The 12,082-nt window shown below is 45.8% G+C and overlaps 1 protein-coding gene across 2 annotated transcripts in view; it reads left to right on the top strand.

The window, feature by feature from the left end:
- Positions 1-472: 472 nt before the first annotated feature.
- LOC121278045 (myelin transcription factor 1-like protein) overlaps positions 473-12,082 on the top strand; it is a 363,597-nt gene continuing 351,987 nt past the window's right edge. For both annotated transcript variants that reach the window (XM_041188068.1, XM_041188067.1), the window contains exons 1-3: positions 473-527; positions 708-741; positions 1,040-1,102. In XM_041188068.1, the coding sequence (XP_041044002.1) occupies positions 473-527; positions 708-741; positions 1,040-1,102 (152 nt within the window). The remainder of the gene's footprint in view (positions 528-707; positions 742-1,039; positions 1,103-12,082) is intronic.

Here is a 12,082-nt window from a genome sequence, read left to right as displayed (position 1 = left end):
ATTTTTTATTGGGTTCCTCTGCAATATAGTAGTGTATGGTTCAGAAACACTTAGCAGAACTGAGCGTCTGCAATTGAAGAAGTTCGTCTTTTAAATAGAGCTGATTAACCGGTTAAGATATCAGTTTATAACCCTTTCATAACTAGGAGACTGCTGGAACCTATCCTAATTAATCTTATTGCAATCAACATCCTGGTTGTCTTGGCTGCGAAAAATTAGCCCTGAAAAATTCAGCAACATGAAGAAAAAATGTTGAACTGGCAACATCAAAATGTTCAATTGTATTTTTTCTCAAACAAAGTTTCCATATGAGGCATTCAAATCATAAATTTTACTCATTTCATCTATCAAAATGCATGTGGAAGCAGGAAGAGGCTTGTTAATAAATCCTGTGACACAATTTGACATGTTGTGTATTGAAGGTCTGTGTGTGCCGGATAAGGACATTGAATGCCTACTAATCTGTTTTCAGATGGAGGTGGATGCAGACCAGAAGCGTCACCGCACACGCTCTAAAGGTATCCGAGGTAAGGCTATTGGCTCAGTAAATCAGTCAAACCCCTGCTCAGGGTGACCTTCATCCACCAGAGCCTCTTTGCTTGTCGCATCCTGACTGTAGCTTTCATGGCAACTTACTGGCTGTTATATATGAAGAACCAGGTAATTATAAGACATGATAAATCTGTGTTGTTTTCATTTCTCCTCAGTCCCCATAGAACCAGTAATCCAAGAACTCTTCAGGTGAGTGATCATAGTTAAAATAAAATTTCACCACATTAGCAATTTTGAAATTTCATGCCTCTTAATGGATAAAGCATGTTGTCAATTGCATTGGTGGTCGGCTAATGCATGGCTGCACTGAAGAAATTAATTCTCCTGGGACTTGCTAATAAAAAAACCCAGTATTCATCGTCTTCTATCCCTTTCTTACTCTATCCCTTCCACACATACACTCACAGATGTGCACACAGGTGCACGAGTGCACACATAAACCAGCATCAGTGATAATTATCACAATCAAGCTTTTCTCTTTTTTTAGTTGTCCAACTCCTGGCTGTGATGGCACAGGCCATGTTAGTGGAAAATACGCAAGGCACCGAAGGTAATTTGTGTGCTTCTATTTAATTATTTTCTGTCTGATTTCTGGAGTGGGGCAACGGCAATTAAAGTATGATGTCTGAGCTCAGGGCTGTGAATGTTCTAACTATGCTGTAAAGGTTTATTTTGCTTTTATAACGATGGGTGAAAATATCTTGCTCCTGACACTTTGAAGACTATCTTCCACAAAAGAACACAGCTGAATGTCTGATATAAGCTGAGAGACAGAATGCTAGGAAGAACTGTGAAGCTCTGTTCTACCTGTTCATTAAGTAAATCATGAGGATTTTGTAATGGATACAACTCATTTATTTTAACAATGTGAGCATTGAAGTAGCAATGGAACAACAGCGTTAATAACGTGGAAAATACCAATGTATAACATTGTTATGGACATCAAATCTACCAAGGTTATTGTAAACCTATCTTACAGATTTCAACAATTGTACTATGATTTGAACCATAAATGTAACAGAAATATGCAACCAGAATTTACCAAGATTGTTTTATTGACAGAATTGGAAGTAACGTTTGTTTTGAAAAGTGTAAATGTGACAGACATTGAAGTGTTGTGATATTTTGCATGGTGAATTGTTGGACAGTATTTTGCCCTTTGATAGAGACCCTGACTTGGGGTCAGATGGGGGTCACAACCCCACAATGTGTGGGAGTCAGTCACTCGACAGTGATTTCCCCTGAATTGGCCAATTAATGGATGGAGGGTGGGCTTGTCATCCAATTAAGGGTGGCAGGCAGGCTCTCGAAGCTGGTGGGCCAATAGCAGCCCCCCCCCACCCCCAGCATGGAAAGAGATGAAGCCTGCAGGTTAGCTAATAGAGAGAGAGAGAGAGAGCACACCTCCACTTTGAGGTGTTCACTCTCCAACGTTTTCATCTTTTAATTTAAAAATGGAATCATGAAAATGAAAACGTTGGACCACCATTCTGGAGGAAATACTCTCCACATAGCAACCTGTGGCCGCAGTCGTGACCAGGCAGGTGGGGAGGGCCATAAAGCCTGCCTGGAGCGCTGGTCCCCTGGTCTGTTGCTGGGAGGCCACTTCCAGGCAGCTGGTGTGTTCCCAACACCACGGCAGGCCCACAGGCTGGTTGGAACATTCCAGTTGGCCACTGACAATCAGCCTTACGTGGCCAATTAAAACCCTTAATTGGTTACCCACCACTTACAGGGAGGTAACCATGCCAACCCCTACCCCACCTCTGGTAGGTAGCCCAATGTGGATGGTGCCAGCAAACTGGCATGCTGGCAGGTGGTGTGAATTTTTGTGCCCACCCGCCTCCTTGCTTGCCCTCATTTGGGGCTAAAAATCCTGTCCACTGTGCCTTGTACTGAATACACCCATTACAGCCTGTGCGATGCATTAAAGGCTATATGCTGTGCCCAACAAATATAACTATCTTGTGGGGAAGAACAATCCACCTTGCATCTAGTTTGTAACATGAAGAAGTACTATTATGACGTTGAAAGAGGCAAATGTCCCTTAGTGTATAATGGTAGGGATTCCTTTTTCTGATGCTACCACTGATGATACAAAACCTGGATGAAAATTCTGAGGCTCTTTTCACTGAAATAAAGAGCAGAAAAAAATGGACAATTCTATTCCACTGACAAACAAAATTAATCTTTTCCAACAAAACCACATGCTCACTTGAGAGACCTTTTTAGCCTCATGTCGGTTTGATATTTTCGTTAGTGAATCAGTGAGGTGAACATTTTGAATGATTTTATAAATTTTTTTGGTACAAAATAATACTTAATTCTGGTAAGACTCTGGCCCCTGTTTTCCTCCATCCCCCAAGTGTAAATTGAACGATGCGTTTTTTGTAGGTGACTTGACTGAATCCAGCTTTATTTCCATGTTCAACTACTTTAAAAATGGTGGGAAAAGTTTCAGGGGAGAGCCCACCTGATGGGTGGGGAACTTCAATGTCCATCGCCGAAAGTGGCTCGGGAGCACTACTACAGACCAAGCTGGCCGAGTCTTAAAAGACATACCTGCTAGACCGGGTTTGTGGCAGGTGGTGTGGGAACCAACAAGAGGGAAAAATATACTTGGCCTAATCCTCAACAACCTGCCTGCTGCAGATGCATCTGTCTATGGCAGTATCGATATGAGTGACCATCGCACAGTCTTTGTGGAGACAAAGTCCCATTTTCACATTGAGGATACCCTCCATTGTGGTTTTTGGCACTACCACTGCGCTAACGGGATAGTTTTCAAACAGATACAGCAACTCAAGACTGGGCTACTATGAGGAGCTGTGGGCCATTAGCAGCAGCAGGACTGTATGCAACCACAATCTATAAACTCATGGCCCACATATCCCCTACCATTACCATCAAGCCAGAGGATCAACCCTGGTTCAATGAAGAGCACAGGAAGGCATTCCAGGAGCAGACCAGGCATACCAGAAAATGAGGTGTCAACCTGGTGAAGCTATAACACAGGACTACTTGCATGCCAAACAGCATAAGCAGCAAGTGATAGACAGAGCTAAGCAATTCTACAACCAATGGATCAGATCTAAGCTCTGCAGTCCTGCCACATCCAGTCATGAATGGTGGTGGACAATTAAGCAACTCACTGGAGGAGGAGGCTTCACAAATATCCCCATCCTCAATGATGGGGGAACCCAGCATATCAGTGCAAAAGACAATGCTGAAGCATTTACAAATGCTGAAGCATTTACAACAATCTAAAGCCAGAAGTGCTGAGTGGATGATCCATCTTGGCCTCCTCCGGAGGGCCCCAGCATCACAGATGCCAGTCTTCAGCCAATTCAATTCACTCCATGTGATATCAAGAAATGGCTAAAGGCACTGGATACTGCAAAGGCTATGGGTGCTGGCAACATTCCAGCAATAGTATTGAAAGCTTGTGCTCCAGAATATGCCACATCCCTAGCCAAGCTGTTCCAGTACAGCTACAACACTCACATCTACCTGGCAATGTGGAAAATTGCCCAGGTATGTCCTGTACACAAAAATCAGGGCAAATCCGACCCGGCCAATTACCACCCCATCAGTCTACTCTCCATCATCAGTAAAATGATGGAAAGGGTCATCAACAGTGCTATCAAGTGGTACTTGTTTGCAATAATCTGGTCATTGATGGTCAGTTTGGGTTCCGCCAGGGTCACTCAGCTCCTGACCTCATTACAGCCTCGGTTCAAACATAGACAAAAGAACTGTTCTCCAGAGATGAAATGAGAGTGACTGCCCTTGACATCAATGCAGCATTTGACCAAATGTGGCATCAAGGAGCCCTAGCAAAACTGGAGTCAATGGGGATTAGGAGAAAACCCTCTGCTGGTTGGAGTCATACGTAACACAAAGGAAGATGGTTGTGGTTGTTGGAGGTTAATCATCTCAGTTCCAGGACATCACTGCAGGAGTTCCTCAGGCCCAACCATCTTCAGCTGCTTCATCAATGACATTCCTTTATCACAAGGTCAGAAGTGGGGATGTTTGCTGATGATTGCACAACGTTTAGCACTATCTGTGGCTATTAGGGCAGGGCGATACTTAGGGCAGGATTTTCCCATCGGCGAGCGGGGGGCGGGGCCTGCTCGCCGATGTGTAAAATGATGCGCAGTGACGTCGGGCGGAACTCCAGATGTCATCCTGCCCGACTTAAATTTTCCGGAAGGCAGGGGCGCAGCAAAATCAGCTGTGCACACATCGACCTGGCAATGGCCAACTGAGGCCATTGACAGGGTAATTAAACTAATTAATGGACCTGCCCAATCCACCTTAAGGTTGGCGGGCAGGCCAGGAGCTCCGGCGGGAATTAGAAAAAGCGTGAAACCTCATCCACGGGCAGGATGAGGTTTCATGTAGGTTTTTAAAAATTTTATTAAAGTTTTTGTAAAAATTATGGACATGTCCCAGCTCATGTGACAATGTCACATGAGGAGATATGTCAGGGATTTTTCTTCTCTCTAGTTTTCATATTTGTCACAGAACAGCCGATCTCCCTGAGGCAGCACTTAGCCTCAGGGCGATGAGTGCACTCTTTTGTGTGCATGCGTGAAAGAATGCACTCTCGATTTTGGGATTCCCATCCCCGCCTGCACAGGAAGTGCATTGCGTTTCCGTGCATACATCACACTGGGCGAGCCTTAATTCGCCCACCCACGTAAAATGGCACCACGCCCCCAATTGGGGGCACTGATCGGAAGCGCGCCTGTGCGTGCCCACCCTTCAACTCCATGCCCGACGGGGGGATGATCCTGCCCTTAAGCAGTCCATGTCCAAATGCAGCAAGAGCTGGAAAATATCCAGGTTTTGTCCAATAAGTGGCAAGTAACATTCTCATGACACAATGACCATCTCCAATAAGAGAGAATCTAACCATCGCCCCTTGACATTCAATGGCATTATCATTGCTGAATACCCCACTATCCACATCCTGGGGGTTACCATTGGCCAGAAACTGAACTGGACTAACCTTGGAAATACTGTGTCTACAAGTGCAGGTCAGAGGCTAGGAATCCTGCAGCGAGTAACTCACCTCCTGTCTCCCCAAAGCCTGCCCACCATCCACAAGGCACAATTCAGGAATGTGATGGAATATTCACCACTTGCCTGGATGAGTGCAGCTCCTACAACACTCAAGAAGCTCGACACCATCCAGGACAAAGCAGCCTGCTTGATTGGCACCCCATCCACAAACATTCACTCCCTCCACCACTGACGCACAGTGGCAGCAATGTGTACCATCTACAAGATGCACTGCAGGAACTTAACAAGCCTTCTAAGATAGAACCTTCCAAATCTATGACCACTACCTTGTAGAAGGACAAGGGCAGCGGACACATGGGAACACTGCCACCTGGAAGTTCCCCTACAAGCCACTCACCATCCTGACTTGGAAATATTTCGCCGTTCCTTCACTGTCTCTGGGTCAACATTCTGGAACTCCCTCCCTAACAGCACTATGAGTGTACCTACACCACATAGACTGCAGTGGTTCAAGAAGGCAGCTCACCTGCAACTTCTCAAGGGCAATTAGGGATGGACGATGAATGCTGACCTAGCCAGTGACTCCCACATCCCATGAATGAATAAAAAAATAAATTGGCGCTCATACCAAAATGGAGGAGGGAATGGGCATGGTGGCTGAGGGCTTTTAAAGTCTCCAGGGGCAGGATTTTACTGTCGGCGAGCGGGGGCAGGGCCCACTTGCCAACAGGTAAAATGACACCAGGTGATGTTGGGCGGAACTTCCGATGTCACTGCGCCCCATTTAAATTTCAGGAAGGCAGGGGCCCAGCAAAATCAGCTGCGTGCCCGCCGAGCTGTCAATGGCCAATTGAGGCCATTGATCGATCAATTAAAGTAATTAGTGGACCTGCCTATTCAACCTTAAGGTTGGCAGGCAGGCCAGGAGCCCTGGCGGGAAGTAGAAAAAACATGAAACCTCATCCACAGGCGGGATGAGGTTTCATGTCGGGTTTTAAAAATTTTAATAAAGTTTTTTTGGAAACTATGAACATGTCCCAACTCATGTGACATTGTCACACGAGAGGACATGTAAGGGAATTTTTTTTTTCTATTTTTGAAAGTCAAGGCGATCTCCCTAAGGCAGCACTTAGCCTCAGGGAGATGAGTGCGCTCTTTTGTGCACACGCACAAAAGAGCGCACTCTCGATTTTAGGCATTCCCCCCCACCTGCACAGGGAGTGCATAGCACTTCCCGCAGGAAGTCACGCTGGGTGGGCTTTAATTGGCCCGCCACGTAAAATGGCGCCGCGCCTACGATCGGGGGCACCGATCAGAAGCGCGCCTTCCCATCAACTTTCCCCCCCAATGGGGGGAAAATTCTGCCCCAGGTGTTTCTATTAGCCTGCAAGTTTCTCTCAGAAACTGCAGCTAAGTGGTGTGCACTCCTGCAGCACATCACTGCTGTGCCAAAGAATGAACAGCCCCTTTGCTGAGGTGGTTGGAGGTTGCACTGATACAATGCACTTGAAACAAGGAAGTGGAGCAGCGAGAAGAAAGAACTATGGTCGAAATCTGACATGAGGTGGAAAGCGGGAAATAGGAGCCATAAATACTGCTGGTTTAAAGGAGAAACTGCTGGTGATAGACCAGATCAGAATCCAAAATTGGGATTGACTGATGAGCAATGTGTGGTATTAACTGCCCTTTCCCGTGATGAGTTTGGTGGTTGGGAGTGGGCACTTAATCAGGTACAAGGATGATGGGTAAGGATCACGCGGCCTTCCTGTTTCTGCCTGGGCTAAGGAAGGGGCTTGAAGGCTCACTTTTTTTTCTGAAGGACGTCTTCTACTGCTGTTGGTATTGATGCGGAGTGGTGGGGGTGGGGGTCCCCTCATTCAAAGGCACTCAGTGCCAGGTTGAGGAAATTGGCATCAGAAAATCAGGGGATTGTTGGTGCATTAAGAACCACCCCCACTGCCCTTGCTGTTGACCCTCCTGCCTGCCCTCCTGCCAACCCCACTCCTGTCATCACTCACTTCTGGACTGGGTCCATCAGTGATCCTGAACCTTGGGTGGCTGAATTACCAGTTGCAGCCACTGCCTCCCCGGTGGCATTGCTGAGCAGTGTAACTGCCAGCCTCTGATTGGCCAGCAGTTCTTGGTGGTGGTTGGGGGGAGGGGGGGTGGGGTGGCGAGTGGGGGTGTTTTCTGCCACCCTCGACCGAGTCCATAACCTTCACCAAGGCCCGTCGCTGCCCAGTATTGGCACTTAATGTGACAAAACTTCGTGAAAATCCGCAATGCAAGGCTCTCGCCAGCTCTGCAGCTGACAGGCGAGACCCCTGTTGCCTATATTAAGCACTGCCTGTCATTTCCTGTTGCAGCCATATATTGAGAAACCATTTTAGTTGTTCTTTTTATTCTCAGTAGTTTGTACTATTTTCCTTTTTTCTGGAGGGTGTTCTGACTGAATTATTTGCAAATTTTATCTTCTTGTCGTAGGAAAATGACAAGCCCTCATTCCTTTTTCAAATTCAAGCTTGATGTCTCCGAACCACCACATGATTTATCTCATTATCTCTCTTACTCTTTCAACCCTGTGCAGCAAATAGTGTCAGACTTGCACCTTCACCTTGCTTTAGAAATTAAACTTCAATGCCAGTCGACTGCTCGATCAAGGTCAACTCCTCAGCGCGGAGAGATCATTGGCACGAATCTGAGTCCAATACCATGACACAGTCCATGGGTACATCTAGACTGTGTGCCTCTGGACTTCCACAGAAAAACATACTTAATTGTGCCAAGCATACTCTAATGATACTGATGATTTAATATTGATACTGGTGTTATGGAACCAATTTTAACCAAGTGAGAAAGGGCCTCCACACAGTTAAAATCACTTCTGAAAACTTACTGCCTGTTGCCACGCAATTCCACCAAATCACCTCTTTTATTGCGCCATTGTCTTTAGAAGGCTGGGACACTGGTCTGACTCTGGAATTGGGGGTGAGGAACCTCATTCATACAGGTAAATAGGGGTAATATGATATCATTAGGATCCCAATGCCACTTTAGCTGCTGGGTGAATTGAATGTCCTCCAGGTTCCTGCCCATGCCCCCCACCACTACAATTGTGAGACCATGCCAAACCCCTTACATGCCTGGATGAATGCAGCTCCAACAACACTCAAGAAACTCGACACCATCCAGGACAAAGCAGCCCGTTTGTTTGACGCCCCATCCACAAACATCCACTCCCTCCACCACTGATGCACAGTGACAGCAGTGTGTACCATCTACAAGATGTACTGCAGGAACTCGCCAAGCCTTCTTCGACAGCACCTTCCAAATCCATGACCACTGCCATCTAGAAGGACAAGGGCAGCAGATTGATGGGAACACCATTGCCTGGAAGTTCCCCTCCAAGCCACTCACCATCCTAACTTGGAAATATATCACCGTTCCTTCACTGTCGCTGGGTCAAAATCCTGGAACTCCCTCCCTAACAGCACTGTGGGTGTACCTGCACCATATGGACTGCAGTGGTTCAAGCAGGCAGCTTACTACCTCAAGGACAATTAAAGATGGGCAACACTTGCTGGCCCAGCTAGCGATGCCCAAGTCCCATGAATGAATAATAAAAATAAACACTGGCTGAGCCAGCATTTATTGCCCATCCCTAGTTGCCTTTGCGAAGGTGGTGGTGAGCTGCCTCCTTGAACCGCTGCAGTCTATGTGGTGTAGGTACACCCACAGTACTGTTTGGTGAACACTTAAAGTATTGAGTATTTGGGCTCATTCTTTCTCTGCTGAAATTATTTTATATTCCAATTGCCTGTTCCAGCTTCTTCCCTCAGTACTGCTGGAACTGAACACCATTTCCAGGTCTTGGCTGGTTTTCAGCTGCAGCAAATTTGAATCAGTTCAATTTTGATATTTTATTTCACACCCTGCAAACAGGACAAAAAAATAAAATCTAGCAAAAAAACTGAGACCTGGGCATCCTTGTCCAGTTTACATTAGGAATGAAAAATGAACAGTATACCCGAATCTAGATTGTCCAGCGAATAATTAAACAGATGACAATTCTAAATGTAGTGGGATCTTAATTTGGTGGAGACATTTAAGAAGAATAAGAGAAAGGACTTCCTATTAAGAAGATTTTTTGAATTGTAGTCAGTGATATAGAGAAACATGGCAGCCAGTCTGCACACAGGAAGCTCCCACAAACAGAAATGTAATAACGTCCAGATTATCTGTTTTTGCAATGTTTGTTCAGTGATGAATATTGGCCAGGACACTGGGGAACACTCCCCTGCTCTTCATCAAATAGCGCCAAGGGTTTTTTTTTTACAAACACCCGAAATAGCAAACAGGGCTCAATTGAATGTCTCATCTGAAAGATAATACGCCTCTGATGGTGTACCAAACCCTCAGTACTGCACTGGAATATCAACCTAGATTGTTACACTCATACCTCTGGAGTGGGACCTGAGCCAACAACCTTCTGACTCAGAGGCAAAAGTGCTACTAACTGAGCCACAGCTGACATTTTTGACAACTTCCCTAGAGGTACAGAATGAATGGTAGCAGATCAGTTACTCTTTATACCCCTCTCTAACTTTCTCTCCCATTGATTTCAGTAGAAGGGAAAATTGAGCAGGGTTCATAACGGGCAGACGATCCACTATTGTCTATTCTGGGCCCATGTTCAAGTTGAACTTCACCCCCTTGCCTCATGCTTTATTTCTTTCTCTTTATCCTTAGCTTCTAATCCATGTATACAGATAGTATAACCATGCTCAGGGTTACTGTTTTATGGTGACAGAAGAAGTCAAATTCTAGTTTTATTGTATGTGATTCTGGGACATTTAACAGTGAGCTGGATTACTGCCTCCCACTGGTGTACTGAATGCTGCTGGGTGGGGGGAGAGCTCATAAAATAAAGCGGGTGGCCCTGCCACCACCTTCCTGCCCACCCCTGATTCTCTCCCATATTAGGGTGGGCGGGGAAGGCAGAGGCAAGACATGTACCCCAGAGGCTTTCACATGCATGAGATGGAGTAGGGCAGGAAGGGGGGTTACCTCCTCTGAGGGGATCACCAGTGCTCATCGGAGACATCCCCCTCACCTCCTGCCCCTCCTCCCCCATCCCAAGATCATACCCCCCGCCCTTTATCCCTATCTGGCCTCTCAAAGTTGGGCCCCCATTCTCCCCATCTCCCCATCTCCCCCTTCGCTGGGGCCTTCCATAAGGCTCGTCCAAAGTCAGGGCTCCATCAGTCTCCTTCCTTGGGGACTGCCTGTGGTCCTAACAGTGGCCACAGCTCGAACCTGGCACTGCTGGGACTACAGAGCTGCCGCAAACCTGATTGGGTGAGACTTCCTCCCAGATGGGGGTAAAGCTTCCAGCCTGAAACAATTAAGGCTGCGCCCAGCATAATACTGCTGCAAGGAAGCCAGGGTTTGGGTGGACAGGCCGACGATCAATTTTTTGGTGGAGGGGGTGCAGTGGGGAATATGGCACCTCGTAAAATCCAGCCCAGTGTTTCAGGATCGCATTCTGGGATTCTGCCCATTTCTAATTATACCCATTGGTTTGTGCTGACTGAATAAGTCAAATTCCATTTTTATTATGTTAGATTACAGGACTTTCCATGTTTTTATGGTCATGCTGTTTCGCTGCTTTCTTTAAATGGAATGTTGTTTCCTTTGCTGCAGAGGCTGGGAGGCGGACAAGGGTTGTTGTGTATAAAGGTCAGTTGGACAGTATTGAATAACAGAGATGTGCACATTGTTGAATATTTTGGAGTTTTGATTGATAGCATACAGAGATCAGCGAATATTTACCTTCTCTTAGGAGCTTAATTGGGTGGGTAGAGTACAGGGTAAGGTAGATTCTACATGGGCTCCTGGAAGTAGCTGGCTCAATGGACTGAATGGCTTTTTATCATTCCATATTTTCTTTTATTTTTTAAGTAAGCAGCTTAGTTCAGTCTCTGCCACGATCTCAGTTTACACCCTATATGAGTTTTACTGGAAGAGGTAAATCTCTAGTTACCCAGCTCTTTTGTTGTAGGAGAGTTGACTATTGTAAAGGCCATCTCAGTTTTGTATCTGTTCCCTGCCTCAGCAATAAGCATTCTTAACTCCGGTAGACTAGGCCAGTAGCACCTACTAGTGCCTCACTTCTCACCTGTGTTTAACTTTATTCTTTAGTTGGAACTCTAGTTGCCTATGGCTCTAACAGCCTTGTAAATGAACAAGTATTTCCTTTCTCTCTACTTTGTTTTGAACTGAAAACTAGGTCTCCAGGCATATAGTCATGACAAAGACAACAGTTTTAGTTCACTGCACTTTCTACCCTCACAGTTATTGCACCATTACTAATCCTTGGCAACTAAGATAGTGTTTGTTCAAATAAGAATGAACATTAGCAAAAATAGATTCAAAAGAAATTCCTGCACTATTAATTTTGTTTGCAGTTCAGTCACTGAACACAACAGACTTTATGACT

Source organism: Carcharodon carcharias, chromosome 5, assembly GCF_017639515.1.
Source record: "Carcharodon carcharias isolate sCarCar2 chromosome 5, sCarCar2.pri, whole genome shotgun sequence".
Lineage (NCBI taxonomy): Eukaryota > Metazoa > Chordata > Chondrichthyes > Lamniformes > Lamnidae > Carcharodon > Carcharodon carcharias.
This window is presented reverse-complemented; position numbering and strand designations above follow the sequence as displayed.